This window comes from Trachypithecus francoisi, unplaced genomic scaffold (assembly GCF_009764315.1).
Source record: "Trachypithecus francoisi isolate TF-2019V2 unplaced genomic scaffold, Tfra_2.0 Lachesis_group20, whole genome shotgun sequence".
Taxonomy (NCBI): Eukaryota; Metazoa; Chordata; class Mammalia; order Primates; family Cercopithecidae; genus Trachypithecus; species Trachypithecus francoisi.
In genome coordinates this window covers 36,605,124-36,628,618 of record NW_022681466.1, presented here as the reverse complement: position 1 = coordinate 36,628,618, position 23,495 = coordinate 36,605,124, and the positions used below count along the sequence as shown (strand labels likewise).

At 42.9% G+C, this 23,495-nt stretch overlaps 1 protein-coding gene across 1 annotated transcript in view; it reads left to right on the top strand.

The window, feature by feature from the left end:
- The first annotated feature begins 5,184 nt into the window (after nt 1-5,184).
- The window catches only part of PPM1D (protein phosphatase, Mg2+/Mn2+ dependent 1D), a 69,671-nt gene continuing 51,360 nt past the window's right edge, over nt 5,185-23,495 (top strand). The window contains exon 1 of the mRNA XM_033183772.1: nt 5,185-5,893. Coding sequence (XP_033039663.1) covers nt 5,422-5,893 — 472 coding nt within the window. The 5' untranslated portion in view covers nt 5,185-5,421. The remainder of the gene's footprint in view (nt 5,894-23,495) is intronic.

Here is a 23,495-nt window from a genome sequence, read left to right as displayed (position 1 = left end):
GTGCCTCAGCCTCCCGAGTAGCTGGGATTATTACAGGCAGGCACCATCATGCCCGGCTAATTTTTGTATTTTTAGTTGAGACGGGGTTTGGCATGTTGGTCAGGCTGGTCTTGAACTGTGAGTTCAAGCAATCCACCCACTTCGGCCTCCCAAAGTGCTGGGATTACAGGCATGAGCCACTGTGCCTGGCCTAAAATTAACTATCAGAGTGTATGTTTGAAGATTTTGAACTCTGTAATTAAAGACATGACTCCTAAAATGAACAAATCAGTGGATGACAACAGTTAACCCTGAAACAGATCCAAGCATATATAAAAACTTACTAATAAAGGGAGTATCAGTAACCAATTGGGAAACACACTTGTTTGAAAGAAACTCAAATTCAGTTTATGCCAAAATAATTCCAGATAAATTTGAATGTAAAAACATATTTTAGCCAGCAAAATACTAGAAGAAAACATAAAATTTTAGTCATAAGTTTAAGTAATCTCAGAAGTAAAAAGACCATTTTATTTTCTGGGTTTTTGTTGCTGTTTTTTTTTAAGAAAAGAGGTCCTGGTTTTGCTATGTTACCTTTGCTAGTCTGGAACTCCTGGCCTCAAACAACCCTTCCACTTTGGCCTTCCAAAGTGCTGGAATTACAGGCATGAGCCACAATACCTGGCTTAAAAGGACACTGAGGACATTTTAAGCTTGAAACCACTGGAAATATAATAAGGGAAACTTAAAAAGTTTTTTTTTTTTTTTTTTTGAGACGGAGTCTGGCTCTGTCGCCCAGGCTGGAGTGCAGTGGCCGGATCTCAGCTCACTGCAAGCTCCGCCTCCCGGGTTCACGCCATTCTCCTGCCTCAGCCTCCCGAGTAGCTGGGACTATAGGCGCCCGCCACCTCGCCCGGCTAGTTTTTTTTTTTTTTGTATTTTTTAGTAGAGACGGGGTTTCACCGTGTTAGCCAGGATGGTCTCGATCTCCTGACCTCTTGATCCGCCCGTCTCGGCCTCCCAAAGTGCTGGGATTACAGGCTTGAGCCACCGCGCCCAGCCAAAAAGATTTTTAAGGATATTTTTATCCCATGTTTTCTTTTAGTATTAAAAAAAAAATATGGCCAGTCGCAGTGGCTCACACCTGTAATTCCAGCTCTTTGGGAGGTGGAGGCGGGCGGATCAAGAGATCAGGAGATAGACCCCATCCTGGCTAATATGGTGAAAACTCGTCTCTACTAAAAATACAAAAACTAGCCTGGTGTAGTGGTGCATGCCTGTAATCCCAGCTACTCGGCAGGCTAAAGCATGAGAATTGCTTTAACCCAGGAAGCGGAGGTTGCAGTGAGCTGAAATCGTGCCACTGCACTCCAGCCTGGGTAACAGAGTGAGAGTCTGTCTAAAAAAAAAAAAAAAAAAAAAAAAAAATTCATAAAAATGAAAAAGGATATTCTAATATCTGTAGAACAACTAATCACCTTCTTTTTCAACAATGTCTTGGCTATTCTTATCCATTTTCTCTTCCAGATAAATGTTGGAATCAACTTGTCAAGTTACAAAAAAAGAATCCAGTTGGAATTTTGATTAAAGTTATAATAAATTTGTAGATCAATTTGAGACCAATTGAGTTGTTTTCTCATCTAGAAACATGGTATCTTTTTACATTATTTAGGACTATTTTTCTTTAGCAAAGTTTCCTGGTTTTCCTCATATTAATTTTATACATTTCTTGCTAAGTAAATTAACTAATTAACTCACTCAACAACTCTTTGTCCGAGGCTCAGAGTGTACAGCAATGAACAAGACAAGTTCCCTGTTCTCATGGAGCCTATAGTCTAATTGGGACAAATAAAAAAGATCAGCTAGTGAGTAGTCCTCTGCAGATAATTAAAATAGGGTTATGTGAAAGAGAGATATTGGGTGGCTACGTTAGATTGGGTAGTTAGGAAAGTCCCTCAATATTTCAACTGAGATCTGAGTAGGAAGAAGAATCCAGCTTTGTAAAGCTGCTGGGAGCGGGGATGGCATTTCAAGGAGAGGGAACTGCTAATGAAAAAAAAAATCACAAAGTCTTCTAATAGTTTGATATTTTCTGTTCAAGGAACAGAAAAAAGGCCCGTGAGGCTAGCAGTTAGTGGTGAAAGAGAAAGTGTTATGAAAAGATGTTAGACAAACATTTAGGGGCCAAACAGATGATTCAGGCCTTCATAAGGAGTTTGCATATTATTTTATTTTTTTTGAGACAAAGTCTCTGTTGTCCAGGCTTCAGGGCAGTGGTGTGACCTGAGCTCACTGCAGCCTCTGCCTCCCAGGTTCAGGTGATTCTCCTGCCTCAGCCTCTCCCGAGTAGCTGGAACTACAAGTGCACACCACCATGCCTGGCTAATTTTTGTATTTTTAGTAGAAACAGGGCTTCACCATGTTGGCCAGGCTGGTCTCCAACTCCTGGCCTTAAGTGATCTGCCCGCCTTGGCCTCCCAAAGTGCTGGAATTACAGGTGTTAGCCACCGCGCCTGGCCCATATTGTATTAAATGTGATGGAAGCCATGAGTGTATTGAGTAAAAGAATGACTTGATCTGATTTATGATTTTTGAAAGATCGCTATAGTAGCTAGAGGAAAAAGAATTGCAGAAGGCCAAGAGTGAAAGAAAGATTTGTGAGGAGGCGAGTGTAGTGGTCCAGGTAAGAGGTAATAGTGGCCAGATATGGTGGCTCACACCTGTAGTCCCAGCTACTAGGGAGGCCGAGGCACGAGATTTCCTTGATCCCAGGAGGCAGAGGTTGCTAGTGAGCTGAGATAACTTGCCGAGTCACTGCACTGCAGCCTGGGTGATGGAGGGAGACTCTGTCTCAAAAAAAGAAAGAAAACAGAACATATTTATTTACAAATGGAAATGACCCAGAAGAGGAAAAATTAGTCTGGGTGTGGTGACACATGCCTTAATCTCAGCTACTTGGGTGCTAAAGTTAGAGGATCACTTGAGGTCAGGAGTGTGAGGCTGCAGTGAGCTATAATTGCGCCTGTGAATAATCACTGCACCCCAGCCTGGGCATCATAGCAAGTCCCCGTCTTTAAGATTTATAAAGAGAAAGGAGAGATTGATGAGGCACGAGCAAGGAGGATAACTGTTGGAGCAGTAAAGCTCTTGAAAAGGAGACAGTATGGAAGATATGGATAGTATCTTGAAAAATAAAGTGGATGAGAAGTGACATGAATAGTGGAAGAAACGAAGACAGTGGGCTATGAAAAATGACGGGGAGACACCAGGGATCAGTCGCTGACAGCATCTCACAGTAGTAGCAGTCTGCATAAATTTTAAAAGAACTTGAGTTTCTGAGGGAGGAAGGAAGAGAAGTGGTTTGGAGGTAATATGAGGAGGAGGCCACAGATAAGAATACCTATGAGAGGAAAAATAACCTCCTGTACTTGAAAAGTTGCAAGGGAGGTAGTTTTGCTAAGTGATCAACCGGGTTTCAGTTGGAATGGGAAGTTGATGGGAACATTTACAGAAGAGGCTAAGAATAAAGGGGAAGTGGCTGATGGCAGATGTTGAAATCAAAAGTGTGAAGTGAAACGGTTAGGATGTTTGGTGAAGAGTGGGATATGGAATCAGAGTAGCTGAAGTAGAGTAGCATGGAGATACCACAGCAATAAACGGATGACGCAGATCCCATTGGTTGTGATTGAAGTGGAAAGGATTATAAAGCATGATGGAATTATCTTTTGGTAATCTCTTGGGTAAAACGTGGTGAACCGTTAAGATGAATAATATAGAGCTACACAAACCATTCTTGTTGCAGGTCTTGTGATATGGAGGCTACTCCCTATTTATTACAATGCTAATATTTCATTTAGGATTTTTGTATTCATCGTTACAAAACAGGGTCTGTAGGTTTCCTTTTAGTGTTCATAACACTTAGGTTTTATTAACAGGGTTATGATCACCTCTCCAAACAAGCTGGGATTTTTTTCTTTTTCAAGCGTTTCCATGCCCTGGAACCATCTGGTCTAGTGCTTTTTGGGGTAATGAATATCTTCGATTATATTTATTTTTATTTAGTTGATCTATTCAGATTTTCTACATTTTCTTGAGCTGCTTTTGCTTATTTATATTTTTATTGGTATAAAGATCTTTTCTATTTGTATTTCTTGTGCCAACTGTATGTACATTCCCCCCATTCCCGTTTCCATCCTGTTTTCAGGCCATTTGAAGTTCTCAAAGGTTGTGCAGGAAAGTACAGATTGATGATGAAGTGGCCAAAAACGGGAAAAGTGAACTTTAAAGTGATTCAGCTACAAAACGTATGCTACTGAGCAAATACTAGTGTATTCCTCGCTCTGCGGCTTAATTCCGTGAAAATCAGTGCAAAGGTTTTAGCGTTGGGATTGTGACCGACTCGGTGAAGAGAGGGGACGATCACCAAACCGTTAGAGCACTAGGGCTCTTGGCAGTTTTTGTCAGTTATTTTCAAGTGATAACTTGAAGTGATACCGCAGGAATAAAATGCTGTATCCAGAGCTAGTCGAAACAAGCACTACCTTTAACAAAAGCTGAAAAGATCTGCTAGGAATTAGTTAGAATACAGCTCTCTTAACGTCTCTGACAATACCTAGTTATGTGAACCGAGACTGTGCAGCTGACGGTGGAAATTTCCCAAATGGATTTTAAACAACAGAACTGGACTGCCTCCCTCCTCCATTCCCAGTCGGATACGTCCCATCCAGATCCAGCTTAAGGGTGCCGCACTTGTTCCGGCCAGCTCACAATCGCCCTTCGGAAGGGAGGTTTCCCGCCATTTCGCTTAGGAGGAGGGTGAACTCTTCTCCCTTCATTCTCCACTCGCTGGGGGCCCGAGTCCACACTACCTTCCCGGCAAAGGGAGCAGCGAGACGCCAAGGCCGGCAGGCCACATTAAGAACCCCGGACTGAGCCAAAAGCCTACACTGACCAAGCAGCTCCGAAAAGGATCAGCAACTGCCGACAACCCGGATGGCGAAAAAGCCCGCGGCGTGGGTGAAGCAAATTGGTAGGTGCGCGGGCCCAGCGCCAGCGGCGGGAGGAGGGAGCGCTGCGGTCGCGGACCCGAGCGAAGGAGGGGAAAGAGGGCGGGCTCGCTCCACTCGACTCCGGATTGGTCGGGCTCGGAGAGCCGGGTGACGTCAGCGGGGGAGAACGCCTGATTTGTGTGGTGGGCGCGGGCGGGCGGGGGAAGCACAGTGCGCAGGCGCAACTGCTTGGCTGGGCTCTACCCGACGCTCCGGCCCAGCTCTCGCGGACAAGTCCAGACATCGCGCGCCCCCCCCCCCGCCCGGGACCGCCCCCTCCCCCCTCTCGGCGTCGTCGAAGATAAACAATAGTTGGCCGGCGAGCGCCTAGTGTGTCTCCCGCCGCCGGATTCGGCGGGCTGCGTGGGACCGGCGGGATCCCGGCCAGCCGGCCATGGCGGGGCTTTACTCGCTGGGAGTGAGCGTCTTCTCCGACCAGGGCGGGAGGAAGTACATGGAGGACGTTACTCAGATCGTTGTGGAGCCCGAACCGACGGCTGAAGAAAAGCCCTCGCCGCGGCGGTCGCTGTCTCAGCCGTTGTCTCCGCGGCCGTCGCCGCCCGCCCCTCCCGGCGGCGAAGTCTCGGGGAAAGGCCCAGCGGTGGCAGCCCGAGAGGCTCGCGACCCTCCCCCGGACGCCGGGGCCTCGCCTGCACCTAGCCGCTGCTGCCGCCGCCGTTCCTCCGTGGCCTTTTTCGCCGTGTGCGACGGGCACGGCGGGCGGGAGGCGGCACAGTTTGCCCGGGAGCACTTGTGGGGTTTTATCAAGAAGCAGAAGGGTTTCACCTCATCCGAGCCGGCTAAGGTTTGCGCTGCCATCCGCAAAGGCTTTCTCGCTTGTCACCTCGCCATGTGGAAGAAACTGGGTAAGTTCCCTGGCTTGTTTGGCGCCCGCCCCTTTTTCAGGCAGTTCAGGGCTTTTATGGCACTGGCCCCGCGTGGGCCCCCGGCACCCAGAGCGCAACCAAAGTGTACATTGATGGAAGTTACCAAACGGTGGAATAGCGCTTTGCTGGGTGGAGGTCCGGGCAAACCAAGCGGCCTTGGGGAAGATAGGATTGCTGTCTCCCTGCAACCTCTTCTTGCTTTATTTCCATCCTCCGAGGATCAATGGGAAGCAGCCCTCTCCCTTTCCTGCTTCACTGTGGTGGCAGCCAATGAAAACGTGCTTAAAACCTGGCACCAGATTTTGGCCAAAAGATAAATCGGTGTTGCACCTGGGCTAGGCGAAGGAAAAATTGTACTGTTTCCTTAGAGAATCTGTCATAATTCTGCTCCTGAAAGTCTTGTCCCTCTCGGTTGCCGCCTACCGGTGGTGTCAGTTCTCCAGATTGACCCGGGATTGCTGGGGTTGGTTGCTGGAGTAAAGCGTAAGCTAATTTAGAAGGGCTGAAATGTAACCATCCGGCAACTTAAAGTTTTGGAAGGAATTCCGTTGTAATGATGGTGAGATGTTTTTAGGATCATAAACGTGTACTGCTGATGAAAAATAAAAACGCGGAACATGTTGTTACCTCTTAAACTGGCCCCGTGTTAAGGGTGTACGTTAAATTGTGCTTAGGCTTTCTTTTTGCAGATTGCCTTAGCTGATTGCTTTCAGGTAGTTTTCAACAGTTCCTAGTTTAAATAGTACTTGTAAATTGTAAATGCCCATCAAAATAGGAAAAGGCAAGGAATTACTGTATGCTAGAAGGAAATAAAGGTCTTAAATGTCTAAAAATTTCGGTGGAGTTGTAGTTTCATCTAAGTTTTAAATGTTTGTAAAGCAGGCAGGATTTCTGTGCCCGGCATATACAGAATAATCTTACAGGATTATAATTGCTTATCTGTTGCAGTGAATAAATGGCATGCATCTTTGTTAGAGCGAAGAAGACAATACTCTCCAGTGGTGGGAAAAAAACCTTGTTTATGGCAGCATAATAAAGTTGCTTTATTTTCAGCAGGAGGATAGAGACATAGAGAAAAGAGTTAGATTTAGCAAATACAGAACATTTTTAGAAAGGTATTGTCATAGAGTTGTAGATTTAGTTGGTTTCAAAGTCTGTTTTCCATTTGCTTGGCTTTCTGCCAAGAATTAGTTGATTGACTCAAAGACCAGCCACTAGGCTTGTTGGAGGCGTTTCCCATCCATCCCAGGGGCCGCTCTTTATGAATGTATTTTGTTTTTGTGTAGGCACCGTAGAACTGAAAGCACTGTAGGTATTGTAGAAATATGTCATATCATTGACTGCAGGGCAACGAGAGGTCGACAGCAGCACAAGAGAGGAAGACTAGACACAAAGAACTATTTAGAGTTCTGTTTATTTTGCACTGTACTTGGAGTAACATGAATTTGCCATGTTTGAACTTGAAGGATAAAAAGTCTTTAAGATATAAACGCCGTTACATTAGTATTTAAATTTTTTTTTCTTTTTTTTTTAAAGAGACAGGCGGGGGCGGGGAATTGGTGTGGGCGGTCTCACTTTGTTGCCCAGGCTGGGCAACAAGCGATCCAGGGCTCAAGCGATCCTCCAAGCGATCCTCCCTCCTCGGTCTCCGAAAGTGCTGGAATTACAGGCGTGAGCCACCATGCTGGACCTTCAGCAGCATTTTTTAATAAACCAGGGACCATGCTGTTAAATGTAAATATGTATGGTTTAGTTTTACATACACAGACTTTTCGAATTAAGCTTTCACTGTTACGATGCATAAAGTTTAGAGCCTTGTACTCCAGAAAGGTGTTAAAGTTTGTTTTGTACCACAGCTAGACCTCAGACTTCGTCCTCAAAACTTGAAAAAAAAAAAAAAGTATGCTAATTATTTTGGGAGTCTTGACAAAGAAAATGAAGGTTTTGTTTTGTTTTGTTTTGTTTTTTGTTGAGACGGAGTCTCCCTCTGTCGCCCAGGCTGGAGCGCAGTGGTCGGATCTCAACTCACTGCAAGCTCCGCCTCCCGGGTTCACGCCATTCTCCTGCCTCTGCCTCCCGAGTAGCTGGGACTACAGGCGCCCGCCACCTCGCCCGGCTAGTTTTTTTTTTTTTTTGTATTTTTTAGTAGAGACGGGGTTTCACCATATTAGCCAGGATGGTCTCGATCTCCTGACCTCGTGATCCACCCGGCCTCCCAAAGTGCTGGGATTACAGGCTTGAGCCACCGCGCCCGGCCGGAAATGAAGGTTTAAAATTTTTTTTTCAGTACAAATTCTTGGATGGCTCCACATTTTCTAGAAAATAAACTGTAGTTTGTAATCTGCAGGCCAACCCCTTTCCTGTACAGATTCAGCCTCTCTAGTAAATTATATGTGTTACACGGATTTCCATTACATTAGTCTCTACTCATCCTTTTTCAGGGCACATCGAAATACTCCATTTCCATTTTCTTGGATTGTGCCTCTCTCACCCCGACCCCCCAACAAGGGAAACTCGAACAAAAATATATCCATCATGTAGATTCCCAGTCAGTATGTTTTCTTCTGTGAAGACTTCTTTCTTTTGGAATCGAGCACCGTTTTTTCTACTTTTGTAGTGCTCATTGGATTGTAGTAGTAGTTCTCAAACTTTTTGCTCTCAGAACCCTTTATACTCTTATTGAGTACTCCAAAGAGTTTTTGTTTATGGCTACGTCTTCCAATATTTACTACATGAGAAATTTAAACTTAGACAATTAAAAAATATTTCTTTAAAAACAAACATATTTTTATATGTTTTAAAGAAATACCACTTTTTTCCCCAAATAAGAAATAGTGGTGGGAGAAGTGGGATTGTTTTACATTTTTGCAAACCTCTTTTAATGTCTAGCTTAATAGAAGACAGCTGAATGTCTGGGCAGGGTGGCTTACGCTTGTAATCCCAGCACTTGGGGACACCAAGGCGGGCAAGTCACCTGAGGTCAGAAGTTTGAGACCAGCCTGGCCAACATGGTGAAACCCTGTCTCTACTAAAAATACAGAAATTAGCCGGGTGTGGTGGTGCATCCCTGTGATGTTAGTTACTCGGAAGGCTGAGGCAGAGAGAATTGCTTGAACCTGGGAGACGGAGGTTGCTTTGCGCTGGGATCGCGCCACTGCACTCCAGCCTGGGTAACAGAGTGAGACTGTGTCTCAAAATAAATAAATAAATAAATAAAAAGCTGAATTATATCCACTTCTGCACTCAATCTCTTGTGCTATTTGGTTGAAGTGTCTAAAGAAAAAGCAGCCCCCCACACATATGTAGTAGGAAAAAGGAGAAATATTGTATTAGTCTTTTCAGATAATTGTGGATATTCTGCACTAAAATGGTAGCTTTTATTTTCCCCCAGAGAAAGGTGGAAGAAAAGTAATTTCTTAAAGTTAGTTGAATTGGAATTTGAAACCTTAGTAATGAATGTCATGCTTAATACATTAAGATCCGTTGGTCTGTTTTGTACTTTGAATGAATCTCATCCATGTGTGATTTTTGTGACATAGTGCATTAGTTATTTGGAAAGTAATGGTTCACTCAGTTAAGAACATCCTCTGAGGCCGGGCGCGGTGGCTCAAGCCTGTAATCCCAGCACTTCGGGAGGCCGAGACGGGTGGATCACGAGGTCAGGAGATCGAGACCATCCTGGTCTACACGGTGAAACCCCGTCTCTACTAAAAATACAAAAAACTAGCCAGGCGAGGTGGCGGGCACCTGTAGTCCCAGCTACTCGGGAGGCAGAGGCAGGAGAATGGCGTGAACCCGGGAGGCGGAGCTTGCAGTGAGCTGAGATCTGGCCACTGCACTCCAGTCCGGGCGACAGAGCAAGACTCCACCTCAAAAAAAAAAAAAAAAAAAAAAAAAAAAAGAACATCCTCTGAATAGTAACACATTTCAATATACAATATCAAAGAAAATCATGTTTGTTAATATCACTGATCTCATCAGAAAAGTCTTTAAATATTGGGAAACTATCTAGTTCACTGTTGTGGATACACATTTTCCAAAATGTATTTTTCAAGCAACAATTAGAAATGTATCATTGACAACAAATACTGTCAGTTTTTCTTGAAGCGAAAAGCTCACTTTGTTCATGTTGAAGATGTACACCAAATGCCCAAGTCTTATTAACACAGTTTATCAGTCTCTCAAGTAAAGATGATGGTTGATGAATAGTGTGGCTTATTCATTACATGACTCAGACAATCAATCACAGGTGCTTTTCCTGTAGTATGTAACAAAAGCCTGTTTTTATATAGTCTCCTTTTTGTTATGTAGAATATTAAAAAGATGTACGTGGCAAGACACTGTTGCTATAAAAATAAAAAATGAGCCTAGCATGGTAGCATGTGCCTGTAGTCTCTGCTACTCAGGAGGCAGAGATGGAAGGATCGCTTGAGCCTGGGAGGTTGGATTGCAGTGAACCATAATGGAGCCTGTGCACTCAGCCTGGGCAACAGAAAAAAAAGTAGATATTCATGGGTTGAGAATTAATAAAATTAATTTTTGTTGTGTCATCAAGGATATTCTTTTTTTAATTTTAATTTTTGTTTTTTTGAGACAGTCTCACTGTGTCACCTGGGCAGGAGTGCTGTGGCGCAGTTTCAGCTCACTGCAACCCCTGCCTCTCAGGTTCAAGCGATTCTTGTGCCTCAGCCTCCAAGTAGCTGGGACTACAGGTGTGTGCCATCATACCCGGCTAATTTGTGTGTGTGTGTGTGTGTGTGTTTTTTTTTTTTTTTTTTTAGTAAAGATGGGGTTTCGCCATGTTGGCCAGGCTGGTCTCGAACTCTTGACCTCAAGTGATCCATCTGCCTCGGCCTCCCACAGGCGCGAGCCACCACGCCTGGCCAGGAATATTCTTAAGTGAAATTAGCTTGCTTTTTTTGGACTGTAAATAGGTAGCTGTGAAGAAGGCAGTGACTAATAGCTCAGTCTGGTGCCACTGCCTTGACTCCTGCCAAGGCACCAGCAGTTTACCAGCCATTGCTTTCTACCATCAGTACAAGTGTCAGCACAGTGAAAAGGGCAAATAAACTCTTAGAATTATTATGAAAATAGTTTTGGCCTTGTAGAATCCCTATGAAGATTACACAGACCACTGGGAGATTCTAGTCTGCTATAGTATCTGCCTGTCAGCTAAATCTTGAGGTCTTTGGGGCCAGAGATACTGCTTTACTCATCTTTAATCGTTTTAGGATTGACCACATAATACCTTGCCCAAAGTAACTGCTCAACAACTAGTTGAGTTTAGTTGAATTTCTGTTGAGTGTAAACAAACAAATGGACTTTCTTCCTTTTTTAAGTTAAAATTTCTCCCTTTAAAAAATTGTGCTAAAATACAGATAACATAAAATTTATACCAGGTTGGGCGTGGTGGCTCACGCCTGTAATCCCAGCACTTTGGGAGGCCGAGGTGGGCTGATCACCCGAGGTCAGGAGTTTGAGACCAGCCTGGCCAACATGGTGAAACCCCATCTCTATTAAAAATACAAAAAAATTAGCCGCACGTGGTGGCATGTGCCTGTAATCCCAGCTACCAGGGAGGCTGAGGTGGGAGAACCATTTGAACCCGGGAGGCAGAGGTTATAGTGAGCTGAGATCAGGCCTTTGCACGCCAGCCTGGGAGAAGAAACGAGACTCTGTCTCAAAAATAAATACATAAATAAAATTTATACCATTTTAGTCATTTTTAGGTATATAATTTAGTGGCATTAAGTGTATTCATAATGTTGTACTACCATCACCACTATCAATTTTCAAACTTCTTCATCGGCCCAAATAGAAACTCTGTGCCCATTAAATAATATCTTATTGTGAACCCTTTCCCAGCTCTGGTAAACTCCCCATTCTACTTTGTACTGCTATGAATTTGACTATTCCAATACTCCATTTAAGTAGAAAAGTGTTCTTTTGTGTCTAACTTGTTTTACTTAGCGTGTCTTTAGAGCTCATCCACATTGTACCATGAGTCAGAATTTCTTTCCTTTTTAGGGCTGAATAATATGCCATCATATAGATGTGTGCATGCCACATTTTGTTTATCCAGTTTTCTGTTGATGGACATTTGGGTTGTTTCCACTTTTTGGCTATTGTGACTAGTGCTGCTGTGAACATTGGTGTATAAGCATTTGTTTGCATCCCAGTTTTTCAGTTCTTTTGTTTATGAACCTATAAGTGGAATTGCTGGATCATATGGTAATTCTATGTTTAACTTTTTGTTTTTTTTTTTTTTTTGAGACAAAGTCTCGCTCCGTCACCCAGGCTGGAGTGCAATGGCACAATGTCGGCTCACTGCAAGCTCTGCCTCCCGGGTTCACACCATTCTCCTGCCTCAGCCTCCCGAGTAGCTGGGACCTCAGGCACCCGCCACCACACCCGGCTAATTTTTTGTATTTTTTTTTTAGTAGAGACGGGGTTTCCCCATGTTAGTCAGGATGGTCTCAATCTCCTGACCTCATGGTCCACCCACCTCAGCCTCCCAAAGTGCTGGGATTACAGGCGTGAGCCACCGCGCCCAGCCCCTATGTTTAACATTTTAAGGACTTGCCAAACTGTTTACACAGCAGCTGTACCATTTTACATTCCTACCAGCAATGTATAAAGGTTCCAATTTCCCCATATTCTAACACTTGTTAACTTTTCCATTTAAAAAAAAAGCATTCTAATGAATGTGGACTATCTTACATTTTAAAATTATACCTTTTCTATGTTACTGAGCCCTTCTTGAATTATTTGATTAGTGTTAAGCTTGACCTCTCTGTCTTTCTCATGTGTACCCCTCCCAGATTTATAAAGGAAAATTTTAAAAATGGCTTATTTTTGTCTTGAGGTAGTGATTTGGGAAATACAGTATGGAATGAAAGAATGTATATATATATATATATTTTTTTTTTTTTTTGGTGACAGGGTCTTGCTCGGTTGCCCGGCTGGAGTGTAATGGCATGATCAAAGGTCCCTGCAGCCTTGACTTCCTTGACTCAAGGGATCCTCCTGCCTCTAAAGTAGCTGAGACTACAGGCATGCGCCCAGCTAATTTTTTTTTTTTTTTTTTTAACAGAGACAGGGTCTTGCCATATTGCCCAGGCTGGTTCCTTACCCTGGGTTCAAGAAGTCTTCCCAGCTTGGCCTCCCAAAATGCTGTTATTACAGGCATAAGCCACCACATCCAGGCCTGAATATATTCTTTATTAAAAAGTCATTTTTAAAAAATCTTTATTCATGATCATAAGTTTTAGGTTATGCCTAATTTATGTTTATTCACATATGTATGTTTACTGCCCTTTTATTATGCTTGCCTTCTAAGAAATAAGTTTTTTTGGCCGGGCACGGTGGCTCACGCCTGTAATCCCAGCCCCTTGGGAGGCCGAGGTGGGCGGATCACGAGGTCAGGAGATCCAGACCATCCTGGCTAACCCAGTGAAATCCCGTCTCTACTAAAAATACAAAAAATTAGCCAGGCATGGTGGCGGGTGCCTGTAGTCCCAGCTACTCGGGAGGCCGAGGCAGGAGAATGGTGTGAACCTGGGAGGTGGAGTTGGCAGTGAGCCGAGATCGCACTACTGCACTCTAGCCTGGGTGACTGAGCGAGACTGCCTCAAAAGAAAAGTAGAAATAAATTTTTTTGTTTTGTTTTGTTTTTGAGATGGAGTTTCGCTCTTGTTGCCCAGGCCGGAGTGTAATGGCGCGATCTCAGCTCACTGTAACCTCCGCCTTCCGTGTTCAAGTGATTCTTCTGTTTCAGCCTCCCGAATAACTAGGATTACATGCATGCGCCACCACACTCGGCTAATTTTGTATTTTTAGTGGAGACGGGGTTTCTTCTTGTTGGTCAGGCTGGTCTTGAACTCCCGATCTCAGGTGATCCACTTGCCTCAGCCTCCCAAAGTGTTGGGATTACAGGTGTGAGCCACCGTGCCTGGCAGAAATAAGTTTTAAAGTTTGTATAGGCTTTTTTACTTGTTTACTTGTTGGAAATAATGTTTTCTTTGTCCCTTCTTTTGATAGTTTAATGAAGATGGTGAACGAAGTGCAGTTTTTAGCTGTGTATCATAGTCTTACCCAGAGAGTCATTAGAAAGATGACATTCTGTTGAAATAAGAGAAGGGTGATCTCTGGTGTGATTACAGGGAATTAGCCACAGTATTTGTAAAGGAAGATGAAATACAAAAGTTTCATTTGTTAACTTGGACTGAAGATTTAGAGCATTCATTTTAAAAGAGTATGACCCAGGAAATCATGAAGAAGTTAGTCTTAACCTAAATTGTTGGTTCTAGATTTAGCATTACTTTAATTTAAAATGGAAAGAAACCAAAGTGGGGAGAGAGAAATAATTGAATTTGGAGAAACCTCTTAAACCATAGAATTTTAAATGTTTATCTTGTTTTAGGTTGGTTGTTCCCATTTTTTCACTATTAAGGATCTTCACCTTCTCGTAAATTATACGTTCTGAAAGAGTTGTGTGCCATATTATCAAGTTCAAATTTATTTTTTCCATTTTCATTATCAGTCATTACTTTTGATCCGTATTAGGTAGTCTCCAGAATTGATATCACTTAGAGAAAAAAGAAGCAATTTAAATTGTAATTAGTTTCTATATTATGCAGGTAAAACTAGATTTCTTTGAATCTTTATATTATGAAATATTCAAAAAGGTATAAAATGATATAATAAACACCCATCTATAACTCAGCTTAAAAAATAAAACATTACCAGGCCAGGCATGGTGGCTTACTGCTGTAATCCTAGCACTTTGGGAGGCTGAGGCAGGTGGATCATGAGGTCAAGAACATGATGAAACCCAGTCTCTACTAAAAATACAAAAAATTAGCTGGATGTGGTGGCACACGCCTGTAGTCCCAGCTACTCGGGAGGCTGAGGCAGGAGAATTGCTTAAACCTGGGAGGCAGAGATTGCAGTGAGCCGAGATTGCGCCACTGCACTCCGGCCTGGCAACAGAGCGAGATTCTGTCTCAAATAAATAAATAAATAAATAAAATAAAATAAAACATTACCAATATAGTTAAAGCCCCTTCTGTTTTGTATTACATCTTTTTCACTCTGCATGAGGGGCAACTGCTTCTATATTCAGTGTTTATCATCCTCACTATTTTCTTTATAATTTTATTATGTATATCTTTAACCAATATACAGTACATTTTGTATTTTGTTTGTTTGTTTTTTAAGATGGAGCGTTGCTCTGTCTCCCAGGCTGGAGTGCAATGGCGTGATCTCAGCTCACCGCAACCTCCGCCTCCTAGATTCAAGTGATTCTCCTACCTCAGCCTCCCCAGTAGCTGGATTACAGGCGCGCACCACCACACCCAGCTAATTTTTTGTATATTTAATAGAGACGGGGTTTCACTGTATTGGCCAGGCTGGTCTCGAACCCCTGACCTCGTGATCCACCCGCCTTGGCCTCCCAGAGTTCTGGGATTACAGGTGTGAGCCACCGTGCCCAGCCTGCTTGGTTTTTATAACTTATATATGACATCTTACTATATGTACAGTATCGTCACCCCTTATGTATGGTTTCACTTTCTGCAGTTTGTTACCCTTGTTCAGTGTTGAAATATTAAATATAAAATTCTAGAAATAAACAATTTGTAAGTTTAACTTGTGTGCTGTTGGGAGTAGCATGATGAAATCTTGTGCCATCCCACTGTGTCAGCCCTGGATGTTAATCATTTCTTCGTCCAGCATAACTAAGCTGTATATGCTGCCTACCTGTTAGTAGCTTGTTAGTCACTTAGTAGCCATCTTGGGTGTTGGTTATCAGATCAACTCTTATGGTATTGCAGTGTTTATGTTCAAGTGACCCTTATTTTACTTAATAACGGACCCAAAGAGCAAGAGTAGTAATGCTGGCACATTGTTATACTTGTTTTATTTTATTAAGTTGTTAACCTCTTACTATGCCTAATTTATAAATTGCATTTTATCATAGATATGTATGTATAGGAGCCGGGCACAGTAGCTCACGCCTGTAATCCCAGCACTTTGGGAAGCAGAGGTGGGTGGATCATGAGGTCAGGAGATCAAAACCATTCTGGCCAACATGGTGAAATCCTGTCTGTACTAAAATGCAAAAAACTAGCTGGGCATGGTGGTGCACGCCTGTAGTCCCAGCTACTCTGGAGGCTGAGGCAGGGGAATTGCTTGAACCCAGGAGGTGGAGATTGCAGTGAGCTGAGATCGCACCACTGCACTCCAGCCTGGCAACAGAGTGAGACTCCGTCTCAAAAAAAAAAAAAAGATATGTATGTATGTATAGGAAAAAACATGGTATATATAGGGTTTGGTACTATCCAAAGTTTCAGGCATCCTTTGTGGGTTTTGGAACATATGCCCCTGGGATAAGGGGATACTACTCTATTCTTCTGGGTCTTTCTTTTTTGGTTCAGTATTGTATGTGATTTTTTCATGTTGACACACGTAGCTCTAGTTCATTCATTTTCACTTATGGATAATATAAATATACCAATATTATGCTTATCCATTGTATCCTTGAAGGATATTTAGTTTTTACAACTATTTATAATTAAAAACAATGATGTTTGGAACATTTCTGTACATGTTTTTGGTTATTGTTCAAATATCTGAGGGGTTCTCTGAGAGCCCAAGTTTGGCAAACTAAAGCCTACAGGCCACACTGGGCTACCACCAATTTTGGTAGATAATTTTTTTTTTATTGGAGCACTGCCAAGATCATTTGTTTATACAATGTCTAACTGCTTTCACACTTCAACAGCAGACTTGAATAGTTGTGACAGATACCATATGTTTTGCAAAGCCAAAAATATTTCTCTGGTCTTTTATAGAAAAGGTTTGCTGACCCTGCTCTAGTGTACTAGGGGAACAATTGCTGGGTCATGGGGTATGTATATCTTGGACCTCGCTAGATATTGCCAAATTGCCTTCCAAAGTGTTTATACCTGTTTATTCCCCTGAAGAAGTGTAGGAGAATATCATTCTTTCACCTTCTTGCCAATACTTGAAGTAGTCTGCATTTTATGGTGGTGAAATTGTATCTTATTGTGGTTTTGATTATCATTTCCCTGATTACTCATAAGATTGAGCACCTTTTTATTTTTTGAGAAGGAGTCTCGCTCTATTTCCCTGTTGCCCAGGCTGGAGTGCAGTGCCTCGATCTCAGCTCACTGCAACCTCTGCCTCCCAGGTTCATGTGATCCTCCTGCCTCAGCCTCCCAAGTAGCTGGGATTACAGGCATGCACCACCACCCCAGCTAATTTTTCTATTTTTAGTAGAGTCAGGGTTTCACCATGTTGGCCAGGCTAGTCTCGAACTCCTGATCTCAAGTGATCTGCACACCTCGGCCTCCTAAAGTGCTGACATTACAGGTGTAAGCCACTATGCCTGGCCATGTTTTCTTTTTATGAAATGCCTTTTAATTTTTTTGCCCATGTTAACATTGAATTGTTTTCTTGCTGATTTGTAGAAAATTTCTTTATGTATTTTGTGGGGTTTTTTTTTTTTTTTTTTTTTGAGACAGGGTCTTGCTCTGTCACCCAGGCTGGAGTGCAGTGGCGCGATGTTGGCTCTGCCTCCCAGTTTCAAGTGATCCTCCTGCCTCATTCACTTGAGTAGTTGGGATTACAGGCATGTGCTATAATGCCTAATTTTTGTGTTTTTTGTAGAAATGGGGTTTCACCATGTTGGCCAGGCTGGTCTCGAACTCCTGGCCTCAAGTGATCCAACTGCCTCAGCCTCCCAAAATGCTGGGATTATAGGCGTGAGCTACCGCGCCTGGCCCAAAATTCTTTATGTATTTTGGATACTAATTCTTCGTTACAGACGTAGCAGGTATCTTCCAGTTTTTGTGTGTCTCTTCACTTCGTGATGTTTATTAATGAACAGAAGATCTTAAACTTATGTAATTTTATTAATCATTTTCTTAATATCTTATGCTTTTAAAGATGCTATTGTGTTCTCTTAGAGGTATACAGCTCTGCTTTCACAATTAAGTCCTCCTATCATTTTTGTTTTTGTCCTTTACATATGTGCTGTTCAATTGACTGCAGTACACATGTAGTCAGTGGTTACATGTGGCTATTTAAAAAAAAAACAGGTCGGGCACGGTGGCTCATGCCTGTAATCCCAGCACTTTGGGAGGCCGAGACGGGTGGATCACGAGGTCAGCAGATCGAGACCATCCTGGCCAACATGGTGAAACCCCGTCTGTACTAAAAATACAAAAAAAAATTAGCCGGGCGTAGTGGCAGGTGCCTGTAGTCCCAGCTACTTGGGAGGCTGAGGCAGGAGAATGGCATGAACCGGGGAGGCAGAGTTTGCAGTGAGCCGAGATCGTGCCACTGCACTCCAGCCTGGCGACTGAGCAAGACTCTGTCTCCAAAAAAACAAAACAACAACAACAACAAAAAACAGATTTATAGAGGTATAATTGACATACAATAAATGGTACACATTTAAAGTATACTCTTTGATAATTTTTGACATATGTGCATGTCAAACGAGAATCATAGTCAAAGCAATAAACATCTATCACGCCCAAAAGTTTCCTTGTGACCATTTGTAATTATCCCATATTCTCCAATCTCCATTTCTAGGTAACCACTGAGCCACTTTCTGTCCTGTACATTATTTTTTCTGTAATTTGATATACAGTCATATGTTGCTTAACAACAGGGATATGTTCTGAGAAATGTATCTTAGGTGATTTCATGTTGGTGTGTGAATATCAGAGTGTACTGACACAAACCTAGATATGGTATAGTCTACTGCACACCTAGGTTGCTCCTAGGCTACAAACCTGTATGCAGGCGGTATGGTATCATTGTTAACTTTCTGATTTTGATGGGATCGTAGTTATGTAGGAGAATCTCCTTGTGTGTAGGAATTAAATACTAAAATATTTAAAATTGATGTGATTTGGTGGTTTACACACTATTGCTTAAAGAAAAAGAAAATAGAATTATTCTTGCAAAAAAGGAAAGGTAAAGCTGAAGATATAAGAAGATCAGAAACCTGGGTACTTTTAGGAATCTAGGTAGCAGTTTCATCAGGGTCCTGCTGCTCGATGTGTACCAGATAACAGTCTATTTTTTTCAATGAAGAGAATATATCAGAAATAACAGCATTTGGGCCGGGTGCGATGGCTCAAGCCTGTAATCCCAGCACTTTGAGAGGCCGGGACGGGCGGATCACGAGGTCAGGAGATCGAGACCATCCTGGCTAACACGGTAAAACCCCGTCTCTACTAAAAATACAAAAACTAGCTGGGCGAGGTGGTGGGCGCCTGTAGTCCCAGCTACTAGGGAGGCTGAGGCAGGAGAATGGCGTAAACCCAGGAGGCGGAGCTTGCGGTGAGCTGAGATCCGGCCACTGCACTCCAGTCTGGGCGACAGCAAGACTCCGCCTCAAAAAAAAAAAAGCAGCATTTGGAGTCACCATTTGGTTATGATAATTCACTGTCATTTCCAACAGCTGTCAGACTTTTGCAGTGGTCAGACTATTTAATAGGAATAGATAGGATTTACCACCCTTTCTTCTTTCATGTTTTACTGGTGGCAGGAATCTTTGTTATTCTTTGAAGGATGCAATAATGCTTTTAAATTACTATTTTGGAGTAGAGTCTCATTGTTGGGGTGCTCCAAAGTCTTGCACTTGGCCTTTTCTACCATAATAGGCTTCCTAACCTATCCGTTAAGAGCTTTGAGGAGAAGCTATTAGTTTTTGTCCAGCTAGTTGATATTCCATACAGTCTGTGGAAATGGGGGAAGTGTGTGTACTATTTAATACTAAATAGTATTACTGCCTAAATAAGCCCTTTAAATAAGGGCTAAAGTGAAAGCAGTGTAGCCTTTTTTTTTCATTTGGACTATTTCTTTAGAAAAAAAATTCTCAAAACTGAATTATTTGCTTAAACAATATGTATACCTTTTGATGGTTGCCAATAAGTATTTTCAAATTGCTTCCCGAAGGCTTTACATCTCCATACTACTTTGGAATACGAATTCTGTAAGAACTCTTTTTTTTTTTTTTTTTTTTTTTGAGACAGAGTCTCGCTCTCTCACCCGGGCTGGAGTGCTGTGGCCGGATCTCAGCTCACTGCAAGCTCCGCCTCCCGGGTTCACGCCATTCTCCTGCCTCAGCCTCCCGAGTAGCTGGGACTACAGGCGCCGCCACCTCGCCCGGCTAGTTTTTTGTATTTTTTTAGTAGAGACGAGGTTTCACCATGTTAGCCAGGATGGTCTCCATCTCCTGACCTCGTGATCCGCCCGTCTCGGCCTCCCAAAGTGCTGGGATTACAGGCTTGAGCCACCGCGCCCGGCTTCTGTAAGAACTCTTAAGTGATTGAGCGTATGTGCCCTAGAGTTGTACTGCCTAGGTTCGAATTCCAGCTTCTCCACTTATTACCTTTGTGACTTTGAGTAAAACTATTTGCACCACGGTATCCTTACCTATAAAATAGAGATGTTATAACAATGTATTGGTTTTTGCCTTTATGACATGTGTATTTTCTTAAGAAAATTTTCCTTAGGCTGGGTATGGTGGCTCACACCTCTAATCCCAACACTTTGGGAGGCTGAGGTGGGCAGATTGCTTGAGCCCAGGAATTCAAGACCAGCCTGGGCAACATAGTGGAACCCCATCTCTACAAAAAATACAAAAATTAGCTGGGCATGGTGGCGTGAACCTGTAGCCAGTCTCAGCAAACCCAGCTACTCGGGAGGCTGAGGTGGGAGGATTGCTTGAGCCCAGGAGGCAGTGGTTGCAGTGAGCCAGGACTGCGCCACTGCACTGCAGTCTGGGTGACAGAGTGAGACTCTGTCTCATGAAAAAAAGAAAAGAATATTTAAGTGAGAGTTAATATACTAGATGATGCTGTCTTTTAATGCACTCCTAGTTTTATGTAATTAAAAAAATTAAAATAGAAAATACATACCATAGTTAAGGAAGACAACATAAAAATATCAGTTCCTTAATATATAAATTTAGTGCAGTTTCAATCAGAATCTCAAGAAGGTTTGTTTTTTAATTTTGCAAGTTGCTACTAAAGTTCCTTTGGAAAAGTATGTGGGAGAATTTTCTTTTTACTTCTTCTCCTTCTCCTTCTCCTTCTCCTTCTTCATTATTATTATTATTTTTGTAGAGACAGGGTCTTAGACTGGTCTTGAACTCCTGGGCTCAAGCTATCCCCTCCTGCCTTGGCTCCCAAAGTGCTGGGATTACAGGTGTGAGCCACCGTACCTGCACCTCCCTCCCTCTTTTTTAAGAGATAGGATCTCTCTATGTTGTCCAGGCTGGCGTATAGTAGCTATTCACAGGTTCAATCACAGTGCACTATAGCTTCTAACTCCTGGGTTCAAGCATCCTCCTGCCTCAGCCTCCCAACTAGCTGGGACTGCAGGCATGAGCGACTGCACCCAGCTTTGTAAAGATTAATTTTTTTTGTTTTTGTTTTTTTTGGAGGCAGAGTCTTGCTCTGTCACCCAGGCTGGAGTGCAGTGGCATGATCTCGGCTCACTGCAGCTTCTGCCTCCCAGGCTCAAGTGATTCTCCAGCCTCAGCCTCCTGTAACTGGGATTATGGGTGTGGTGGCACACAACTGTAATCCTAGCTACTCCGGAGGCTGAGGCATGAGAATTGCTTTAACCTGGGTGGCGGAGGTTGCAGTGAGCTGAGATTGAGCCACTGTACTCTAGCCTGGGTGACAGAACAAGGCTCTGTCTTAAAAAAACAAACAAACAAACAAAAAAACTAAAAAGAAAAAGAAGGCCAGGTGCAGTGGCTCATGCCTGTAATCCCAGCACTTTGGGAGGCCAAGGCGAGCAGATTTCTGGAGGTCAGGAGTTGGAGACTAGCCTGGCCAACATAGTGAAACCCTGTCTCTACTAAAAATACAAAAATATTAGCCCGATGTGGTGGCAAATGCCTATAATCCCAGCTACTCAGGAGGCTGAGACAGGAGAATCACTTGAACCCAGGAGGCAGAGGTTGCAGTGTGCCAAGATCATGCCACTGCACTCCAGCCTGGGTGACAGAGACTCCGTCTCAAAAAAAAAAAAGAGAGAGAAAGAATTGAGGGATACCTAAACTACCAATTATTAAAAAGTACTATAAATAGATTAGTAGGATGAGTTCAGAAATAGATCTAAGGCAAAATGTAGCATATAATAAAGGTGACATTTCAAATGAATAGGGAAAGTAGGAATTAGTCATTTTTAGGTCATTGCAAAATTATTTGTATACCGTAGGTAAATTTTGTTTTATTTTCTTTCTTTTACTCTTTTTTTCCCTTAAGAGACTGAGTCTTGCTCTGTTGCCCAGGCTGGAGTGCAGTGGCATCATTATAGCTCACAGCAGCCTTGAACTCCTGAGCTCAAGTGATCCTCCTGCTTCCTCCTCTGCAGAAGTTAGAACTAACAGATGCATGCCACCACACTTGGTTAACTTTAAAAGTTTTTTTTTTTTCTTCTTTTTTTTGTAGAGACAGAGTGTGTCTGTGTTTCCCAAGCTGGTCTCGAGCTCCTGGCCTCAAGTGGTCCTCCCGCCTTGGCCTCCCAAAGCATTGTGAATGTAGGCATGAGCCACTGTACCCTGCCATATTTTGGTTTTTGAATGTGCTTTAAATCTCTTTCTGAGAGTTCACCTCATTTATTCATTCACATTTATTGTAGTAGACTTTTTTTTTTTACTTTTACTTCAGTTTGTTTAAAAAGAAAGGGTATAGCCAGGCACAGTAGCACATGCTTATAGTTCCAGTTGCTTGGGAGGCTGAGGCAGGAGGATTGCTTGAGCCCAGGAGGTCAAGGCTGTATATACGATGATCACACCTGCCAATAGCCTGCACTCCAGCCTGGGCAACATATTGAGACCCTGTCATTAAAAAAAAAAAATAGAAGAAAGGGTTTTATCAAAAGCTAGTAAACACCCAAAATACTTGAAAGGGTTGAAGAAACACACAATATACTCTAGGCTGAGCTTCTAGGAATTACTTCTGTAACCAGATTGCAAACTGGATGGGTTATGGAGCTGTCCTTGCTGTGATTTCTGCTGGCAAAATTGATACCTTCTCTCTGCTTCTTTTTTTTAAATTTTAAATATTGTAAAATATAGCATATGTATAGAAAAGGTCATAAAACATAAATGTACACTTTAATGAATAATTGTAAACTGAACACCATCCAGTTAGGAAAGAGAACATTGTCTGCACTGCAGATATCTGTATGTCTTTTCTTTTTTTTTTTTTTTTTTTGAGACGGAGTCTCGCTCTGTCGCCCTAACTGGAGTGCAGTGGCCGGATCTCAGCTCACTGCAAGCTCTGCCTTTCGGGTTCACGCCATTCTCCTGCCTTAGCCTCCCGAGTAGCTGGGACTATAGGCGCCCGCCACCTCGCCCGTCTAGTTTTTTGTGTTTTTTTAGTAGAGACGGGGTTTCACCGTGTTAGCCAGGATGGTCTTGATCTCCTGACCTTGTGATCCGCCCGCCTCGGCCTCCCAAAGTGCTGGGATTACAGGCTTGAGCCACAGTGCCCGGCCATCTGTATGTCTTTTCTAATCTCAT